This window comes from Pavona decussata, unplaced genomic scaffold (genome assembly GCF_977016875.1).
Source record: "Pavona decussata unplaced genomic scaffold, jaPavDecu1.1 SCAFFOLD_79, whole genome shotgun sequence".
NCBI lineage: Eukaryota > Metazoa > Cnidaria > Anthozoa > Scleractinia > Agariciidae > Pavona > Pavona decussata.
The window spans coordinates 376,221-389,119 of record NW_028145497.1 but is presented as its reverse complement, the minus strand read 5'-3'; the positions used below and the strand labels follow the sequence as shown (position 1 = coordinate 389,119).

At 39.9% G+C, this 12,899-nt stretch overlaps 1 protein-coding gene and 1 pseudogene across 1 annotated transcript; both read left to right on the top strand.

The window, feature by feature from the left end:
• The first annotated feature begins 468 nt into the window (after nt 1–468).
• Nucleotides 469–1,574, top strand: LOC146476132 (uncharacterized; annotated as a pseudogene).
• A 4,881-nt stretch (nt 1,575–6,455) lies between these two features.
• On the top strand, nt 6,456–12,246 carry LOC146476131 (uncharacterized). The gene is made up of 2 exons (XM_085114956.1): nt 6,456–6,835; nt 9,576–12,246. Exons 1-2 carry the CDS (start codon nt 6,464–6,466, stop codon nt 10,218–10,220), a joined length of 1,017 nt encoding a protein of 338 aa, XP_084971082.1. The 5' UTR covers nt 6,456–6,463; the 3' UTR covers nt 10,221–12,246.
• The last annotated feature ends 653 nt before the right edge of the window (nt 12,247–12,899 follow it).

Below are 12,899 nucleotides of genomic sequence, written 5' to 3'. Positions count from 1 at the left end.
TCTTTGCCATGGCCGTTAAAGCTGATGACGATCTAGACCATCTTCTGGCCAAGCACAACTACTGGAAGACTTTGCGAGTGTGCGCTTGTATTATGCGGTTCGCAAACAACGCTAGAGCGAAAAGAGCGACAAGAACAATTAAAGGGACCCCTGACAACAGACGAAATTGAGAAGCAGAAACACTTTTGGTTGCTACGCGTACAGAGCCGGGAAATTGAGAGCATGGAGGAAGATCGCCTGTGCCTAAACTTACAGAAGAACAAAGATGGATTGCTTGAGTGCCGTGGGAGACTGCAAGGGGTCTATCCGATATACATCCCAGACACCACAACGTTCGCAAACAAGTATGTCGAACACGTCCACAAAGCCACTCTTCACGGGGAGTGGGGCTTACTATGGCTAAAGTGAGAGAAGAGTTCTGGATTCCCCGCCTGAGGCGCCTCGCGAAGAAAGTCATCAGGGAGTGTTATGGGTGCAAACGCTTCCAGGCTGTTGCTCTCGCAGCTCCACCCCCCCGGTTTATTGCCTCTGGAGAGAACTGAGGGCTCAACTCCCTTTGAAATTGTTGGCGTAGATTTTGCTGGGCCGATTAAGTACCGCAAGTCCTCTCGTGTAGAAGGAAAAGGCTATCTGGTGCTCTACACGTGCAGTTTAACGAAAGCCTTGTACTTGGAGGTCCTGCCTAATCTGGAAACTACTACCTTTCTTTCAAGCTTGAAGCGTTTCATCGCTAGACGTGGACGACCTTTAAAGATCTTTTCAGACAATGGAAAAACGTTCGTAGGAGCGGCAAACCTACTGAAAGGAATCCAGAAAGATGAGCAAGTTCAAGGCTACCTTGCATCGGAGAAGATTATCTGGAGGTTTAACCTAAGTCGAGCACCCTGGTGGGGTGGCCAGTTTGAGCGACTAGTGGGCTTCTTCAAACGTGCATTCTATAAAGTAATTGGTGGAGGAATGCTATCCTGGTCAGAGCTGTGCGAAGTCGTGCTGGATGTTGAAACTCAACTAAATCGCCGCCCCTGTCCTACGTAGAAGATGACGTCCAGCTCCCTCTACTCACCCCATCTTCTTTCCTATTCCAAAGATGTATTCGCCTCCCTGAACAAGAACCATGGCGAGAGGAGACAACTGACCTACGAAAGCGTGCCAAGTATTTGAGGTCTTGTAAGGACGCTGTGTGGAGACGCTGGTCTCGAGAGTACTTGGCGGCGCTCAGGGAGCGTCACAACTGCAATGGAAAAGGCAAGGCGAGGCCCTTAAAGCCTGGTGACGTCGTTCTCATTCGTTCAGAAGAAAAGAACCGAGGAAAGTGGCCATTAGGAGTGGTCGTTAAACTATTCAACGGCCGTGATGGAATTGTACGTGGAGTGAAGCTGCGCGCAGGGAAAACGTTTCTGGAGAGGCCGATTCAACACCTTTATCCCATGGAACTAGCATGCGATAGAGCGCCGGAGAGAGCTGAAGTCCTTACCCCCCTGAATGCTAAAGCGCCAGTCTTTCGTCCACGGAGAGATGCTGCGGTCGCCGCAAACTTGCGTATTCGTGACGCTATAGAGAGTGAAGAACTTTAAAACTAAACTAAGCGCAGGACAGAACTGTGCGGATGGACGGAGAATATAAAGTGATTTCAGCGAACTTTGACATTCATTACTTTGTTTTGTTTTGTTTCTGATTTCAATTTAATTATTAATTAAGCTAGCCGTTTCCTCTGTTTACATGTGCTTCCGTTTGGAAGGCACATGGGGGGAGTGTGTCGGAAACAGAATAATAGCATAGATATCAAATAGCGATTGTGAAAAGTTTGTCTGGAAATTTTGTTATTCTTATGTCTGGAAGATTCGTATCTAGCCAATCAGCGTTCTTTTTAACTAAGGTGTCCCGCAAAGATAAGGAACAATTGTCTGTGATTTATTTAGCTTTCAGTCGAAGTAATCTTTTATATCAGTCGAGTCGAGGAGTTGTGACAGTTGTGAAACCTAGCGAGAATAGAAGAGGAGAAGAATAAAAATCTAGTGAAGACGAGACAGTGTGGGCTATCCTTACTAATTCCCCACAACGCATTCGTTTCCTTTGGTCAATATTATGACTCTTAGACCTCATTCAACACTGCTGAAAATCCGTTAGTTATGCTTATCTGCAGGTGAAATCAGCACATGGTAAGTCTTTTTTTCATTTGATGCCGTTTGAGATGAGCGTTACACAAAGATCACTTCCGATAGCCAAATATACTCACAAGCTTAAGACAACTATAACTCCCATCCCCTTCCAAGAGAATTGCTACTAAATTTTTTGCCCTTAATGCTCCCATAACAAAAGAACAAACAAAAGCCAATGAGATAGCAAATGACATCCGCAAATTTTTGACAAGCAATTGCAAAAAAAAAGCAGTGCCCCACCCCACCCCACCTCCCACCATCACAAACTTTACTTTACTTCCGTTAATGAACCCGTAAAAAGAGGGGAAAAAAGAGAACAAAAGATAAAAAATAACAGATACGTGAAATGTTCTTGAAACTCAAAAACTGTTTTTCCAGTTAGGGTAAAGTTCACTGGTGAAAGGAAACTTAACTGAGTTTAGTTGTATTCCCCCGTGCTATTACAATTAATCTTGAATGAAAAAATGTATCTCGTTTTAGCAAGTCATGAACAGCTCAGGAGCCAAGGACTGAGTGAAATAAAATAAACCTTTATTTAGTTGAGTACTTAGCAACTTCTTAAAGTTTATAGGAGATTTTTTGAGGTTTCAGAGAAAAATCAAAAAATCATACAAGATTTTGGAGCAACTTTTGAACAACGAAGTTCTTAGTAATTTCGAGCATCTGTTTTAAACTGACTAATTCTTGTGATGGTCTCTAATTCTTGCCGATTAAATGGAAACCTTAAAACTCGTCCCCAGTCTCAATTTGAACTGAGAAGGAGGCGGTCGGAACAAACAAACAATCAATGCTGTTTCTTGTAAGACAAAAAAAGAGTAGGTCGCTAAATATATAAACTAGACTAAAGGCGTAAATTGTCCGGAAAAAAAAGCCACAAGCTCTGGATTCTCAACACAGTCCTCTGGAATAAATTAGATAGGCGCGCTTCGACCCTCCTACTGGGAAGACAGCTCAGAAGCGTTCTTCCTTCAATGCAATATATATTGGTATTTCCATCTATGGATTTTTTTAACACTTTAGCAATGTTCCGGGTGTATTCCGATATACCCATTTCTCAGTAAGAAACATTTTTTAATTCATTTGTTTATTTAATTGTTATCTGTTATCGCAATGCACTGATTTTTCCATTCCTGATTATTATTTTATTATTTCACACTTTGGCAATGTTCCCGTTGGTATTCCTGTATATGTATTCCTCAATTAAGCATCTCCCTCTTTTTATTTTCATGTTTTGGTGATGTTCCCTTTGTGTCAGTGTGGTATTTCATCATATCAGTTACGTATCCCTATTCAACACGCTTTGGTGATATTCCCTTTGTGTTGTGGTATTTTATCGTCTACAGTTACATATCTGCTTTTTTGCTTTTTGTTTTGTTTTGTTTATGTTTGTTTGCACGTTGTGGTGACCTTTCGATTGTCTTGTGGTATTTCTTTTTCTCAGTTACAGATTCCTTTTCTGTACGTTTTGGTGATATTCCCTTTGTGTTTTGGTATTTCATCATCAACAGTTTATCCGCTTTTGCTTTTTTTATTTTTATTTTTGTTTGCTTGCCCGTTTTGGTGATGTTTCGATTGTCTTGTGGTATTTCTTTTTCTCAGTTACATATTCCTTTTCTGTACGTTTGGTTGATGTTCCCCGCGTTGTTTTGTGGTATTTCTATTTCTCAGTGTTGTACGCTACAACTGAAGCAGAATCAGATGAAGGGGAAGTTTTAATTTGCTACAAAAAAAATTAGATCACACGAAGAGAGGCCAAAAGTGGTAGTATTTCTGTGAAAGATGGCTCTTGGTCGTTTTCTTCTGAAAAGGCTTTTTCTCCTTCTCGCCTTCTTAAATGCATCGTCCAATCAACCAATTGTAACGTGCAACAACTGTTGCCGGAGAGGGAATCACAAAGAGAAACATAATTCTCGGCGAAGAGCGAGGAGTCAGTGGAAATGGGGTCAAACTCCATTGTGCGACAAAGATTTCCCTCAAGGATGGTATCGTTTTAGCTTGAAAAAACAGATGCTAACCCAGAGTCAGAGTGTGCCTGGCAAGATGGGCTCTCACATCTCTTGAACAGTCTTTAAGCTGGACAAGGCCTTCATAATACGAAAGAAATCTGGGATCGAAAAACATTGAATGGCTGTCTTCAGTCAGTCTGATTAGTTTTAGAACCCAAATATAGATATTTGGGCATTGTTACAAATTGTGTTGAATAATACAATGTATTAGTTGCAGTACAGTTTATCCACTGGATAGCAACTTATCCGCTAGATAAAGTTATCCGCTCTTTGAACAACCGCGGCCTGACTTATATGCATTTTATTTTTAATTGTTTTTAGTGTTTATTTGTTAGGTTTGACTATTTTTAGTTATTTTAGATAACATGTGCGACAGGAATTTCATTCCCACTCACTCAGTGATATATTTGACGCAGCCAAATCCGTAATGTCAACGAATGGCACACTGGAAATGTTTCTACGCCTTTGTGCGAGTTTCACTCTCGCCGGCAAGAGGAAGAGAACGCCTCATATATTAAATAATAACTAACACATAAAGTTTCAAGTTTCAAGTTTCAAGTCGTTTATTTCAAGTTTTTTCAAACGTTACTTACAAATGAACACCGCCTGCAAATAGCGAGCTAATCTAGGCAGGCGGTGTTAAGGACATACATAAACGAATTACTATTTGAAGGCGTTAAAAAAGTCAGTTTTGAATACATTATTTGTCAAAAGAGTAAAAAGTAATGTAAAGTAACTTACCGTATAAAGATTATAAGTTCAAGTTTATTCAAAAAATTTTAACATAAAATTCAAAGACAACACTAACCCGCAAGTAGCTAGAGCTAATCTAGGCGGGTAGTGAGAAGACTAATTTACAAGAATTAATTACAGTATACAGAAATCTATATACAATTTGTCAGTGAGCCATACAAACATTGAAAAGAAGAAAGAAAAGAAAAGAAGTGAACATTTGAAGAAAAGAAATTAATATCAATTGCTATACTCTAAATAAATTGATTTAATTACGATCATGTTGTAACGTTCAGTTTTGAAAACTCAGAGATAAGAGTAGGAATGCCAACATAATCATCTTCTTTTATTAAAATATGGAATAACAGGTCTTGTATTTTCCTCTTAAAGCTGTACTTGGGTAATTTTCGACGTTCTAAGGGAATACTGTTCCATATTTTAGTCCCAAGTCGAGAAAAAAGATTTAGATTGTTGGTTTAGTCTCGAATATTTAATGTGGTAGTTACCAGTTGAGGAGCTCTAGAATCTCGTATTATAGTTATATGTGTCTCTCTTGAAAAGTAAAACTGAAAGATTACAAATATAACACGGTGCTAATTTATTTAAAACGTCATGCATTAGAGTCGAGATTGATTATATTGTCAATACAGGCAGATTTGAGACGACAATTGACTATTGACGCAGTTGTCTTTTAGTGAGAAAATGTTGAACTTAGAAAGCTACATTGTTGAACTTCAATCTGGCATTATGAATGGGTGTCGCACTAACGCCAATGCAGCTCGCGTCAACTACTTTTAAAATCTACCCAGAACCTCTGAGGATCAAACTATCTTCAAATACACATTTTTTCGAAATGTTTATTTGTTAGTGCAGATACACCAGAAAGAGCTTACTATTTATTTTAGCTTACCATTACAAAGAGCATGCTTGTATGCTGCTAATCCATTTATTTGACAAGCTGTTTCATTTGATTTGTTGTTTTTTTTTCTCGTTGGCATTTACCTAATAACAAAGGATAAATATTCTAAATATTTCTTTTAATATTCTAAATATTTTAAATATTCCTTTACTTACAACTGCTACTGGGCAGAAGACTTTTTACTATAGGACAGCGAACATCTGGAATAATTTAAATAATGATATTAAGTTATGTATTGATGTCAATAGTTTTAGGAATAAGCTTAGAGGGGTGCTTTTAGACAAATTTAAGAGGGGGAATGATATTCTAATGATTTGCAATTGTAACTTTATATAATTTGTATATGTTTTTATTTTTATCCTTTTTCTTTGTAATTGGCACTGAAAAGCCCCTTTGGGGAAGTGGTCAATAAACGTATGTAGGTATGTATGTATGTATGTATGTATGTATGTATGTATGTATGTATGTATGTATGTATGTATGTATGTATGTATGTATGTATGTATGTATGTATGTATGTATGTATGTATGTATGTATGTATGTATGTATGTATGTAAATTAATTGTCTAAGGCTAATGGTTTGTCACTTTCTCGTTGCACATCGTATTGTATACGCAATAATTTTCTTGGATCGAAACGAAAAAACATGCTCCTTTTTAAATTCGGAATCTGTTTTGTCGAAAGAGTCATTACGCTCTCGCTGGTATTGCAGTGGTGCTTTTCGAAAGAAGCATGCCGAACAACACCAGATACCATCGTTTCCAACGGAGCGTTTATAACGCTTTATGGCTATTCTTCAACAGGCCCTAAGCTTGAACGCCATACTCTCAGGAGCATGCTGCAATGCGGGCATCTATGCTTGCAAAATCATAAATGCGTCTCTTTCAATTACGAAGTCTCGTCACTTGGCAGCGGTTTGTGTGAGCTAAGTGAACAAGGCTTGAACTCACAAGAGGAACGAGAGACGCTGGCAAGGATGCCGGGCTTCGTATTTGTCCAAATAGCGAGGAAGGATCTGGTAAGAGTTTTTGCTTTTATTGCTACTTTTCTTTCACACGCTAAGCAATAAATTATAATACAGATCTTTTTGATATATATTTTATAAGGAATTCCCTCCGGACAAATTTAATGGTAACCCTTAAAACAAAATACGTTCACAAAACAACTAGCTCCCAGTTGGCTTGGTAGCTCAGTTGGAATCCGCAGTGCATGGGTTCGATTATCGTAATATTAATCACAATTCAAGAATGAAATTTTTCCAGGCTTTCTTTGGTTGCGTACATAACTGGGTCACTCTCTCTCTCTCTCTCTCCCTTTTTTTTTTAAGATACATGGTTTTGATGATCAACGAATCGTTATCGAATGCACCAACAATGACAGCAGTGTGCTAAACAAGCTCAGTCTTAGTAAATGCAATGCAACGAAAAACCAATTAATGACAAAGCACTATTTCTGTTCATCATTACATATTAATAATACATTAATTTACTTTTAGGGTGGGTTCGATTGACCCTATTCCGGAATGAGAATACATACGACGACGGCAGGAAATCCCTCATAAGAAGTTTTAAAAGTTACTGGAGCACGGGCTGCTCTTATATTACCATGTGTCAGCGAAAGTTTGCAAAAATGTCTTCCCAAATTACTTAAAAAGATAAATACTTAATGAAAACAACCATGAACCTTAACTGGATTTTAAAATTTGGTGTGCAATTTTATAAATGGGAATGTCGGGGTGATGTCAGGTTGAAGAAAACACACTTCAAGTGAGCAAAAAGTGATGCTAGTTCCAATACAAATTTTAATTAACATTCAATAAATAAATAAAAATAGAAGGAGCTAAAACAAACATCAAACTGCAAATTCGAAGGAGTGTGAATATTAAAATGATGTAAATAAATTCTAAGAGGCGAGAAGTGGATTTCCTTAGCGACAGTAACCAGCCCTCTCCTAATTTTAACACTAAGCCGTATTTTCGACAATAAGTTTTTAAAAAAACAAAATTTCATGTTTTCTTTGGTGCGGCGTTTGACGTTGTTATTTTATATTTGCACGAGGGAGCACTAGTCGTATATGGCTGTCAGCCATAAGTAAATTTCAAGACGTTTTCATTCAATAGACTCGTTTATTTGTAAATTTATAAATTCATACTTAAACGAAACATTTTTCAACGCAACAAAAATCGTTTCTGTGAAACACAGCAAGCGACGATTCTTAACATCTGGCAAAATCTCCGCATTCAAAAATTTCCGCCCTACTGCAGTAGCAAAAACATTGCTTTATGAATAGTACGCGCGTCTTTACTGGTTGACAATTCTTAGATCCATCCATGGCTACTCCAGCGAGTTGCAAAGGCAACAAGATTTTTCAGTAAAGTGGCATTGCCAGTGCGCGTCGAAAATCACACGTGTAGAATATTGCGACAACCCAGCAGAATGTCGCAAAGATCTCGCGACTGTTTCAGTCGCTGCGGCTTTGAAGCGGTCTTGTCGCTTGTGTGAGGGTGCTTACTAATACGTTGGTTTCGAAAACTTGGTTGGCCTGTGGCAGCAAAAACTCGTTTATTGAGCTGCAGCTTAACGCAACATGGTTGTAAATTTTGCCTTGTCAGTCAGCTTCTGAGCACTATATTTGGGTAATTCCCAATTACAGTCAACACTCTCCCTTGTGCACCAAAGCGTTGTCGCTAACGGGAGGTGATTAATTGCGGGAAAAGCCACCAAAAGAAGAACGCTGAATCAAATGACGTTGTTACTTGACCGGCTAAAAATCAGGCCAATGGACAACGCTACTGCTTAGTTTTTGCAACGTTATTATCCTGATACTGTGTTCAAAGAAGATGAGACTACCCACCTGTTTCCATTACAAATGTCTCAGTGGTTTAATGGAAAATTTTGGAAGTGGAAGACCAGTAATGGAAAAACTATTTATACATATTATAGGGAAGCGTGTGAGCCGAGGAGAAGGCTCTGGACTGAAAAAGACGGCAGGGACGGGGAGGTGTGTGTGTATGTGAATCTGTTGAAGAGGAGGGAGGGAGGGGGTGGATGGGGCTGGTTGGTCACTTAGCAGAAACAGAAACAAATATAAAGGTTAACCGCAAGCTGCCTAACAGTAAATTATGCTAACCAGAGTGCTATTTAGGCTAACCGGGGTGCTATGTTAGGCAACCAACTGGGGTGTTATTTTGTTAGTTGCCAGTCTGTCACGATAAGTTTCCGCCATCTTGAAGTAAAAAAAAAAAAGCAATTGCTAGGAGTAAGTTGACTGTAGTTATTACAATACTGTATCCCACGTAGCAAGCATTGCGTGGGGTCCTTCCCAGGGTCTCTCTCCCCTCTACCCCTGCTTTTCTCCGTCCTATGCAAACTCAATTTGCATTGGTAATTGAGACCCTGGAGATTATGTAGATTAGACTTTAAAAGAGGTTACATGTGCTCCACCCCATCACTCTACTCGAGGCCGCAAAAGGGAAGGGTTGGCAACCCACCCTCCCACCCATTCTAGTAAGTCGGGGTTGATCCTCATAGCTCCCATCTTCGCCTGGTTTTGGGCTTGTCCCAGGCCAGAGCGATTCTCCATACCTTATTACCATTTCATTAACAACAATACCCAGGGTAGAATATTACACTATGAAATCTAAGTTTTGTGCAGCAAGCTCACGGAACTCCTTGCTACTCGGGTTCACAATCCCATGGCTTTGGGCTTTTTTTCCAGTTGTAGCGGCTGTGTTATTTTCACTGATTTACATTCCTCAGAAACCAAGAAGCTGCCTTGATTTCCTGCACTCAGGAAGGCGACATTCGGGATTTTACCAGATCTTCGACGATGAAGGATCTTCATTCCCAGTGTACTGTGACCTGACGTCCGAACCCAGATCAGCCTGGACACTTGTCATGTCTGAAAATACACCGAGATTCAATTACCTTTTCATATCGGCGCCCCTCTATGCAGACAAACCTGTAAACGAGTCCAATCCCAACTGGAATGCTTTCAGGTCGTCCCTGGCCAAGATGAAACAACTGCGGTCCCATTCAACCCACTGGAGAGCAACCTGCAGTTTTCAGCTGGATGGCCTTGTCTATCGGGATTACGTTCGTGCAAGGATCTCTGATTTCGATCCCATAGACTTCAAAGGCTTGGGAAATTGCAAGCGTGTAGAGTACGTCAATGTGCGAGGACACAGTTGTAGCGATTGCGACGTCGCCTGGTGGCAAGACGACAATCAGATGCTACACATGGATACCCAGTTTGTACGGTGTGGGTTTAATGCGACATATGGAGCAGTATCCTCAGAAGATAATTTTGGTTTTTACGTCGAGTTCAACCCCAACTTTCGGTGCACTCAGTCTGGGCGCGAATCCACCACCAACTACTGGTTTGGATCGCACTTGCTGGATTAAAACTATACTCCCTCAAACACACCCCAAAGAACAGCGTCAACATGTACAGCTGCCTACTATTGTTACTGCGCATACGTTCTGCGCATCTCGTGATACTCGGTTTTCCTATGGGTGGGGGTCACTAATTCAGGGATATTTTTTCGCGGTTTAAACCTATTCGGGGAAAGCAGAACTTAGCAAGTGCTTCTGGTATCCAAAAAGAAAATTGGGTTTAATTATGCATTTTTCAGAGAAAATAAAGCTTCAATTTAGAGAAAAAAGACGCCATACATTGCTTTGTATTTTACTGCTTTTTAGAACATTTGTTGCTTAATTATCTCTACAAAATGCGAGGTTACCCCAATTTGGTACTGTCCTTAACTTAGCAGGGCTTCGTAAATCTGGTTCCTGAATTGTAACTAAAAATCAGTCAAGATACCTAGATGGGAAATTAAAAGTCACGTATCATCCATGGCTGGTTTTCATACAGTTCACTATCGTCAGTTTAAAAAGGAACTTCCTTAAGTTGGCTTTTATAGTAAAAATTCACCACAAGGGAGGGAAACTGGGTGTCATGGAAAAAGTGATACAAGGCGCGAATAACCTCAACTCAAATGAGGCCAAGTTCGGGACTCAATCCCCAACAACATCAAAAGGAAACCCACTCACCCTATTGCTGGGTAGAGAATTCTTTTTTCTTTTTGATCTGATTACATAAGACTCCCCCATGCAGAGAAATGGCGGAAGGGGAACTTTGTTTTCTCCTTTTAAGCGAGCTGTCGCTGTGGGGACGCGCCAGTTCAAGGCTCCGTCGAGGTTTTTTGGCAATTCCGCTTCACTCTTTACAATTCTACTTTCGACTATAAGGCTATGTCTACACTATGCTGGATAGCATTTTATGCCGTTGTGAAAAATACTCTGGCCTGGTGTGAACAGGAGTGGCCCAAAACCGCCGTTTCCACCAGAATCCAATCCTCGCTACTCGTTGTTGACTACCGTTTCGGTTCGATTCTCTGTTCACACTACTCAAGAAAGTGTCACGAAAACCTGTCCCATATTTGTGACGATACACTAGCTTTCAAGACCAAAGCAGCGCAGCATCACTCCGGCACAAAATAGATCCAAAATCGGCGTTTTGTGTGTGAACAAAAACCCTATCCGATTTGTTTTTGGTGCCAGCACAAGAGCTATCCGATATAGTGCAGACATAAGGGGATCTAACAACCAAACGACAAATTACTAGCTAAAATAATTTATTGAGTTAAGATATATACATTATGCTTATCGATTCTTAAGTCGCAGTACAGTATATGAGAAAAAAAAAGTTGTTTCGAATCGATTCGTTTCCCTTGTTTGCTCATTATTTACTATGTAATTAGTTTATCCTTTGTTGTTGTTGTTTTTTTGTTTGGCCATTGGCCTTTCCCTAGGATTTTCCTTTTAAAGTGACTTAAATACACGCGGATTCCCACAGTTTATTTAAAAAATCTATTTAAATTCTCATCTCGATGGGATGGCTCAATATTTACATATTAAATTCAAATGCTAAATTCAAACCAAAGTGTAGCAGCCGAGTATACTTCTGGACTTGCTTTAGTCCTCAAACCCTTTAACCCCTAGTGTCAAAGAGCAAATTCTCCTATCTAGTCTCCATACTTTTCTTATAAAAGTACTGTGGAGAAGTTATTAAACTATCAAGAAAATTAACCTTGGGTGATCATATCCTTAATTCTCATGACCTCAAGGGTTGAATAATTGAATAATTGATATTACAATGAGAAATTGAAAAAAACTGGAAAAGAATGCAAACACCTCCGTGACGGTGGCGTTCCACAACGATTTGTAATCAATTCGGGATTAAACCCAATTCACCTGCGAACGAGTTTCAAAAAGACAACGAGCCGCATTCAACGTTGTGTTTTGAGCAAAAGTTAATTAACGTCATGGAATTGAATAAAACAGATTTTAGCTTTAATTCCTTGCATAAAGAAAGTACGAGGCAGCAGTTCTCTTTATGAAAATAAGGCGCCCTGAGATGCCAACGCCAGGGTTGTAGCTAAGAAATTTGTCTGCCGGTTAGCAGAGAAATTGAGCCGGCTAAAGAACGCGCGAAGTGCCTTCTGCCGTCGGCGTAGCCGACGGGGAGGGGTAGTTATGGGAGGGGGTCGCCCCCTCCCATTAGGGGGTCTGTGGGGCCTCCCCAGGAAATTTTGAAAATTTTAATTCAATTTGGTGCACTCTGGTGAAATCTAGGGGCTCTTTTATGCAAAAAGAAATAACCATTAAAGAGAAGGTCAGCTGTGGTGCCGCAGTTTGAAACGTGTGGTACCGAGATTCACCCTGCAAAATTTTCTCCCTCGCTTTGACGTTTCCATATTTCCTTCATGTGGTTTTTCGTTGTTTGGCGTTCCTTGAACTACCAGGTCTGTTCACTGTGCCCCTAAGGAGAATTACAGACTTGGCTTCTGAGAAGACAGTGCTTTGTTTTACTTCAGTTCGTCAATCTATGCTGTTTTCTTAATTCTCTTTTTGGTGAGCTCACTAGAAGAACAGTTCTTTATTTAAACACGGTAAAATCCATCAGGAGTATAAAAATTAGAAATAACCTAACTCTCCTAAACAAAATTCAAAACCTAACTACAACTAATCTAAACTAACTAAAACCCGTTTTTCATGAATGCCGTGTATACTCTAACATTA